This window comes from Castanea sativa, chromosome 5, assembly GCF_040712315.1.
Source record: "Castanea sativa cultivar Marrone di Chiusa Pesio chromosome 5, ASM4071231v1".
Classification (NCBI taxonomy): domain Eukaryota; kingdom Viridiplantae; phylum Streptophyta; class Magnoliopsida; order Fagales; family Fagaceae; genus Castanea; species Castanea sativa.
Genome location: NC_134017.1, coordinates 20383335 through 20392695, shown reverse-complemented (window position 1 = coordinate 20392695; position 9361 = coordinate 20383335). Strand labels below are relative to the sequence as shown.

At 31.7% G+C, this 9361-nt stretch overlaps 2 protein-coding genes across 2 annotated transcripts; both read left to right on the top strand.

Annotated features, from left to right (window-relative positions):
* The first annotated feature begins 218 nt into the window (after positions 1–218).
* On the top strand, positions 219–3254 carry LOC142633411 (uncharacterized). The gene is made up of 2 exons (XM_075807647.1): positions 219–469; positions 2593–3254. The coding sequence occupies exons 1-2, from the start codon at positions 253–255 to the stop codon at positions 2859–2861; spliced, it is 486 nt and encodes a 161-aa protein (XP_075663762.1). The 5' UTR covers positions 219–252; the 3' UTR covers positions 2862–3254.
* A 2089-nt stretch (positions 3255–5343) lies between these two features.
* On the top strand, positions 5344–8440 carry LOC142637408 (uncharacterized). The gene is made up of 2 exons (XM_075811684.1): positions 5344–5627; positions 7618–8440. The coding sequence occupies exons 1-2, from the start codon at positions 5426–5428 to the stop codon at positions 8277–8279; spliced, it is 864 nt and encodes a 287-aa protein (XP_075667799.1). The 5' UTR covers positions 5344–5425; the 3' UTR covers positions 8280–8440.
* Positions 8441–9361: the final 921 nt, after the last annotated feature.

Genomic DNA, 9361 nt, shown 5'->3' with positions numbered 1-9361 from the left:
TTTTCGATTCTTTCATCGTACTGGTTTTTAAAACCATGCATTAGACTCAAGCCCTGGTTCTCGTGAGAGAGCGTGGGTTCAAATCCTACTTTTGGACAATCTGTTTCTCCAAATTTTCTCTTCTATTTTCAATAGCCAATTAACGAACAACGCGGTTTAGTCAAAATAGTGTCATTCTTTTCAACAGAGATACCAGTCTGAGTGTTTGGCATTTTTCAAAGCCACCACAGAGAGAGAGAGAGAGAGAGAGAAATGGCAAGCAACAATAGCAAATGCAGACGAGGGAGAGGAAAAACCATAGACCCAGCGGCCCATCCCAGGCCTAAAGCCTACGACGACATTATCTACGCTCCCATTACAACACCACCACCTCTAATCCTACCATCCTCCTCCTCATCATCATTATTACCCAATGCTAATGACCATGACCCACATGCCTCTGCCTCTCCCCCTCATCATCACATCAACGGTACGCTCATTCTTTTTTATATATAATTCATTCATATATCTTTCTGTTTATTATTCTTATGCATATATTGTTATTAATACAATAATCGTTATTTAAAAAAAAAAAATTAATGGGTACAATTTGTTATGTCAAACAATTGTGTTTTGGTAGTCGAAACAACTTCACTTGCAGAATGTTTTAAGGTTCTTGGACTTTTGAAATGTGTATATGTTCCATTTTGTTTTGGGTTTTGGTGATTTATTATAATTATTAGTTATATGAAGATTTACTGTAGGACAATTTCAATTTTATATGAGCAGTTGTGTTGATATGCTTTTTAGGTGGGTTCTCCTCTGGATTCTATAATTCTTGCATCCTAGATATTTAGGGGTGTTTGGTAGTTTAGTTTGAGATAAGATTTTTATAGTTTTTTGATATTTGTGCGGATGAAAAAGTGTGTGAAAATGTTTGTGAAATTGTTTAAAATGTAAAAATGTGAGTTTAAGTTAACTCACCAAACAGGGCCTTATTTTTTGAATTAGAGTGAAATTGGATGAGATTATTTTTTTGGTTTATTATGTTTAAAAATAAAATAAACTATGCAAGGTTTTAAAAATAAAAATCTATTGAAAATGAGGTTTGAGAAAGCAAGACATAATCTGATGATGAAAAAATAAAAAAAATCAGATTATGACTTCAAGCTAAAACAAACATACTCTTTAATCTTTATAGATTGTGTCTATATGAAAAATTCAAAGAAATTCATATAATTTTTCCACACAAAATAATTAAACAACGTAATGTGTGACATTAGATTTTTCACGTCATTATTTAGTATGAAATTTTGTACGATTAGTATATCTATTTAGGGGAAATAAAGGGGAAAAACATTCATTTTTCATGCTTGAATTTATCTTCAATTCTTCCTGTGCAAATAGAAAAGAAATGGAAGAAAAAGGAAAGGATCGATCCTCTATAAATTATAATGCTTTTTAATATGTTTAAAATTTTGCAAAAAAAAAAAAAAGTAAAAAAAGAAAATCCTTTTGAAGTACGTAGGAAAAGCTCAGAATTTTAAAACCCTATTGCCTACTTTCCCAAGTTCTATTGAGTGAATACACTATATATTACATTTTGGTAACAGAGTATGTTATAAAATTCGTCTATGTCACACACATGAACTTTCCATGCTAGTTACAAAAGGTATCTTGAGGAGATGAAATGATTTATGCATGCATCAAAAGACAAAACATGAGCTTTTGTGCAAGGTTTAAATGATTTAAGTTCTTAGTTCCTATATTTTTCTTTTCGGATAAGCAAGAAATTTCATTTAACAAAACAAAAGACAGTAGCTTAGCTGCAAACTAATAAAGCCACATTTATACAAACAAAACCATGAGCTAAAAACTAACTACAACCCTCAATACAAATACATAAAAAGGAATTGGCCACAAACAACAAAGTGACTTGTTACAGGTTGAGTTACAAACAATCTTACACCAATACACCCAACATAAAACATAATAGCAAGCTGCTATATTTTTCAAATCCAGAACCATGACTGAGATTGAGATATCTCTCTAGTTTTGTTTCAACAAAAGGGTTTCAACATATAAATTTATGAAACTCATATTAAAATATAAGAAAATATCAAACTGAAATGTAAATTTTGTCTATTTTGCAATGGAGCATACATTTTGCAACATCATAACTGCAGGTCAGCCTGGTATACTAGCACTGAGACAAGTTCTTGCAATTCTATAAAGTAGTGTCTTCTTTGTGGTCTAAGGGGTACTCTGAAGGTTCTGTAGTACATTAAGAGTACACGTTCTTCTAGTATCAGTAAAATGAAATTTGAATTATTGTATTGTTAGTGTCATGCAGAATTTACTTTCAACAGCATCAAAGGTAAGGCTGAGATTATCGGCATAAATTTGAACAAAACCTTGCCATCCAATTAGTGCACTGAAAAACAGTAAATTGTGGACATTAAACAGTGTTACCTCACCCAGACAAGATACCATCATTACTGCAACCTTTGGAGTTTGTACATATCCAATTCATATTTCTCATTATTACTTCAATATGTGAAGTTGATATATATCCAATTAGTATTTCTCCTTAGTTTTTTACTCATTTTGCAGCTGGTCCTGAGAGTAAGGATGATGCCTTTGATTCTACATTGCTGAAACATGAGACTAGTGATGATGTTTCCGGGGCAAATAATTTCGATGCTGGAAGCCATGGAGAACCTCAATTGAGGAAACGTGGCGCTAGTATTGAAGATATTCAGACTCCTTTGGATGATATGATAAAAGTACAACCATCACTTGACTCATCAGTGGTTCAAGGAATCTCAATTGATAGAGAACCACACAAATTACCTCCAAACAAATTAGCATCTGCATTATAGCTTCTGAGACTACGCATTATTTGTGCTCTCATAAAAGCATTCTTAGTAGTTTTGGAATATTAACTTTAGTGCATAATATTGTTCGTGACAGTATCTTTCAACTTGTTTTGACTTCTGAGGACTGCCAAGACCGACCATCATTAGGAGGAGAGATTCAAAAGCGCAGTAGGTGGATAATGTATCGAAGCTTGGTTAAGTTGGACGATAGATAACCTGCCAACTATAGGCTTTGCAACTCATAGTGACCAATTGGTCTGTAAAGTGCTTGGGAGTTGGAATTTATTGAATGAATTGGGGACCAATATTTCTAGAAGACTGAAACTTTAAATCTTTTCTTTGTATTACAAAAAGGCATGATGGAATAATGGAAGGATAGAACTTCTACTGTTTTTCTTGTTGATACAAGATTTAGAATGATTCACATTTACTTAAATTTGTTGTAACTATTGACTCAAACTTTTTATACTGTCAAGAATAATTCTCATTGATATATGTGGTTGTTAAACTATTTTCATGAGGTTGCAGTTAACATATGTATATGACTTAATTTTTTTCATTAATGTGTGTATCAGAAATAGTGGTTTTCCCTTTTCATTTTTATCCAAAATACTTTTATATAGATTTTTCATTCTTAGTGTTGTGGTTCATGAGAGTGTTTATTGGGCCCGTTTGAAACCATTGTTTAAACAACAATTTTGAGTGTTTAAACAACATTACACGTATTTTCACACACTTTTTTACCCACACGTATTTCTAAAAAATATAAATAACATTACTAAACAATATTATCAAACAGACCCACACTTTTACACACTTTTTCATAGAAGATTTGATAGTGATAATTATATATATATATAGTTGTAAGTATCATATGATATGCAATAGGTATTGTATTATGTATAAAAAGTTCTATATCGTATCAGCATATCGTAAGTGCTCATGAATTGTACGATACACTGTGTGTATCGTGTAAATCAAATCATATCGTAAAATCGTGCATATCATATAATACATAGACAAATGCTTTAAATGAGGTTTTTGTTGTTAAAATTTGTACTTTTATTTGAATCTTACTTTTAACATAAAATTATTTGGTTACTTAATTTTGCCTAATAAAATAATATATTTGTAATAAAAAAAAAATCTTCTTTTTCTCCTACAAAATTTGGACTACATAGTACACGCTTACGCTTAACTTTCATATTTGCAAATTTATTTTCTATACTATGAATAAGATATTAATTGATAATATATATATATATATATATTTTTTTTTTTTTTCATTATTGTTATAAGTCCAAAAAACTTGAATGTCAAGAAGAAATTTTTTTTTATATAAAAATTATTAAAATAAAAAGAACAAGAAGAGATATTAAATGTTAATGACAATGAAGAAAATTTTAATAAAGAAATAAGTTTGTAAAATGATAAACGTCATAATATCAATCATTGACTTAGATGGGTTTGATTAGGTAATATGATGAATACAATGAAAATAAATTATTATTTTTGGATCATTTGTAATATGTTATCACTTTCAAATTTAAGCAATTTGAATGTATATGTTATAATCACATACTAGTTTGATTTATTTAGTTAGCTTGTTAAATATTATTACATAAGTGATGAATAAATTAGTTATTAGTTGAATATATTCAAAATTTTATAACAAATATACCTTTTATATATGTATATTTATAATTTTTTCATAAATTTTATTAAATGTTTCTATCTTACTATATATATAGGTAATATTATTTTTTTATTTAAGCATTCAAGTAATAATAATTATTATTTATATCATTATTATTATTATTATTTCACCGCTAAAGAGGGGGGGGGGGGGGGGGGGGTTTTGGGGGAAACAACATTTTTCAGCTAAAACTCTATTTTAAAGGTGACAATTTTTTATGGATCTTTTTCTTCTCTTTAATTAAAAAATTTTACTTTTTTTTAATAACTTTTGAAAATTAAAAACTATTGATAAAATAGGAAAAGTTCATTCCAGCTATGTGTTTTCACTTTTCAATGAGGGTTTTTGACATTCCTATAATAAAAAAAATAATAATAAAATAAGAGAGGTGCTACGTCCACAACATTTTTACAACAAATCATAGGTGGTTAGTTGTTATTGGTTCAAATTTGAACCTAACACTAAGATTACTTTTTTGCCCCAACAATAACAACCAGTAACATCCTGCCACTTAGGATTTGTTGTAAAAATATTGTAAAAATGTTATGGACATATCATTTCTCATAAAATAAATTTGAAATTTGTCGCATAAAAAGGAAATGTGAAATACTTAAGTCTATAGAGAGCGTGTGTTCAAATCCCACTTTTGACATTCTTTTTTCTCCTATTTTTTCTTTTCTGTTTTCAACAGCCATTCAACGAACAACGCTCCAGTCAAAATAATGTCATTCTTTTCAACAGAAATAACTGTCTGAGTGTCTGGCATTTTTCAAAGCCACCAGAGAGAGAGAGAGAGAGAGAGAAAATTGCAAGCAACAATAGCAATAGCAGACAAGAGAGAACAAAAACCATAGACCCAGCGGCCCTTCACATGTCTAAACCCACCGACGACATTATCTACGCTTCCATTGCACCACCACCACCACCACCACCTCCTCCATCCCCATCATCCTCATCATCATCACCATCAACTCGTCAACATTTTCATGCCACACAAACACAATCATTCTTCCCCTATGTTCATGTCCCTGACACACATGCCTCTGCCTCTCCCCCTCATCATCACATCAATGGTACACTCATTCTTTTTATATATATATATATATATACACACACATAATTCATTCATCTTTCTATTTATCATTCTTATGCATAACTTTGTTACTGCACTCTCTTTTAATGGGTACAATTTGTTTTTGTCACACAATTGTGTTTTGGTAGTTGACATTCTGGGTGAAACAACTTCACTTGCAGAGTGTTAAGGTTCTTGGACTTTTGAGATGTATATATGTTTCATTTTGTGTTGGGTTTTGGTGATTTACAATAATTATTAGTTATATGAAGATTTACCATTGGACAATTTCACTTTTATATGAGCAGTTGTGTTGATATGCTTTTTAAGTGGGTTCTCTTCTGCATTCTATAATTCTTGCATCCTACAATTTTTTTTTTGAATTAGAGTGATTTTGGATGAGATTAATTTTTGGTATATTATGCTTAAAAATAAACTATGTAAGGTTTTAAAACTAAACATCTATTAAAAGTGAGGTTTTAGAGAGCAAGACATAATCTGATGATGAAAAAGTTCAGATTATGTAAAAGTTCACAAGCTAATTTCTCCATACAAAAAAAAATTAAATAAAGTTGTGTGACATTAGATTTTTCAAGTCATTATTTAGTACAAAATTTTGTACGATTAGTATATCTATTTAGGGGAAAGAAATGGGAAAAACATTCATTGTTCATGCTTGAATTTATCTTCAATACTTCCTATGCTAATAGAAAAGAAAAAGGAAAGGTTTGCTTGATTAAAGATTGGCTTGTGAACTCTCTAATATTCTTTTCAGATCATGGTGAAGGATCCTCTGTAAATTATAATGCTTTTTTAATATGTTTCAGATTTTGTAAAAAAGAAAAGAAAAAGAAACTCCTTTTGAAGTATATGGGAAAGTTCAGATTTTCGAAACTCCATTGCCAGTATTCCTAAATTCTGTTGAGTCAATGCACTATATACTGCATTTTGGTAAAAGAGTATGTTATACAATGGATCTATGTCACACACATGAACTCCCTGTACATGTGAGAGTAATGCTGCATGTACAAGTTACAAAAGGTATCTTGAGAAGGTAAAGGAATTTATGCATGCATCAAATGACAAAACATGACCTTTTGTGCAAGGTTTAAATTATTTAAGTTCTTAGTTCCTATATTTTTCTTTTTCGATAAGTGAGAAATTTCATTTAACACAAAAAAAGACAATAGCTTAGCTGCAGAGCAATAAAGCCACATCTACACAAACAAAACCAGGAGCTAAAAACTAACTACAACCCTCAATACAAATACATAAAAAGGAATGGGCCACAAACAGCAAAGTGACTTGTTACAGGTAGATTTACGAACACTCTTGCACCAATACACCCAACATAAAACATAATAGCAACCTCCTATATTTTTCAAATCCAAAACCATGATTGAGATTTAGATATCTCTCAAATTGTTGCAACAAAAGGGTTTCAATGTATGGATTTATGGCAAGTCATAGTAAAATAAAAGAAAATAATAAACTGAAGTTGTAAATTTTGTCTATTTTGCAATGGGAACATATATTTTGCAACATTATAACTGCAGGTCAGCCCGGTATACTAGCACTGAGACAAGTTCTTGTAATTCTATAAAGTAGTGCCTTCTTAATATAGCTCTAGTGGTCTAAGTGGTACTCAGAAGGCTCCATAGTACATTAAGAGTACATGTTCTAGTATCACCAAAATGAAATTTAAATTATTGCATTGTCAGTGTCACGCAGAATGTACTTTCAACAGCATCAAAGGTAAGGCTGAGATTATCAGCATTAATTTGAACAAAATCTTGCCATCCAATTTGTGCACTGTAAAACAGTATATCGTGGATATTAAACATTGTTACTACACCCAGACAAGATACCATCGTTACTTCAACTTGTGGAGATTGTACATATCCAATTAGTATTTCTCATTATTACTTCAATGTGTGAAGTTTATATATATTCAACTAGTATTTCTCATTAATTTTTTACTCATTTTGCAGATGGTCCTGAGGGCAACAATGATGCCTTTGATTCTACATTGCTGAAACATGAGACTAGTGATGATGTTTCTGGGGGAAATCATTTCGATATTGGAAGCCACGGAGAACCTCAACTGAGGAAACGTGGCACTAGTATAGAAGAAATTAAGACTACTTTGGATGATATGATAAAAGTGCAACCATCACTTGGCACATCAATGGTTCAAAGAACCTCAATTGATAGAGAACCGCACCAAAAAGTACATAGGCATCAGCCTAAAATTTTTACCTCCAAACGAATGAGTACCTGCATTATAGCTTCTGAGGGTACACGCATTATTTGTGCTCTCATAATAGCATTCTTAGCAGTTTTATCCTATGTTGATTATCCATTATTTGGGAGAAACATAGTGAAGTCAGAGAGTGTTGTAGCCTCAAGACCTCTTTACATACTTCTGCTAACTGATGTGACAATTGTGCTTGTACTATTGCACTTCGAGAAGCTAAGAGGCCCTGAAGAGGCAGAGGAAGAAGAAGTGGCACCTCCGAAAGATAGAGATAACTGGGCAAAAGCAGAGAAGGTTTTAGAGAGAGGCCTGGTGGTGTACCAGGCCACCCGTGCGATCTTCATTGACTGCAGTGTTTATTTAGTTGTTGTCATATGTGGCCTCTCTCTGGTGTAGCTCTGCTGCAATGATGATGAAACTTATTTCTATTCTATTTATTAATTTATCTATCCCGTTGATGTAAATCAAAGGAATAGTAAGAAAGAGCATGTGTTTTGCCTAAAACAATGACATGTAACCAAAATGGCCTTTAGTTTGATCGCCTCCTATTTAGCTTCTGATAATTGTGTTCACAACTGAAAAATATATGAATAATAATCATTTATTCTACAAAAGGGCTACTATGGTTTTCTGCGTAAACAATTTGTGTTTGCATAGCACTTCATCACCAATACATGGTGTTCAGACACAGTTCATCAACCGACTGTTCAGTAGTGAATTTTTTTTAAGTATATTAAACCAGATGCACGCATCTCTGGGACATGGCCAATTCAAGAATTTCTTATCACTGGAAAACTAAATCAAAGGTGAGTTGTACTTTGCTGTCACCAAAAGGAGTTTCCTACAATTCTATACCATGCATACACAGATATTCATTCTCAGTTTTTCATGTTTAAATATGGAGCATGTCGAATATGCCATTACTAGCCATATGGCCCATATATCTAGAATTTGGAATATTAACTTTAGTGCATAATGTAGGTGACTGTATCTTTCAACTTGTTCTGGCTTCTGAGGACTGCCAAGACCGATCATCATTAGGAGTAGAGATTAATGAGTGCAGTAGGTTAACAATATATTGAAGCATTGTTTTGTTGGGCAATAGATATGCTGCCAACTATTGCTTTTGCAGCTCATAGTGACCAATTGGGCTGTGAAGAACTTAGGAGTTGGAATTCGTTGAATAAATTGGGGACCAATATTTCTGGAAGACTAGAACTTTAAATCTTTTCTTTGTAATACAAAAAGGCATGATGGAATCATGGAAGGAGAGAACCTTTATCGTTTTGGTTGTTGTTGCAAGAGTTAGAATGATTCAAATTTACTTAATTTGTTGTAACTATTGACTCGAACGTTTTACACTGTCAAGAATAATTCTCATTAATATATGCAGTTGTTAAACTTTTTTTTTTTTTTTGGCTGCAGTTAACATATGTATATGACTTAATTTTTTCTTTAATGTATGTACCAGAAAAAGT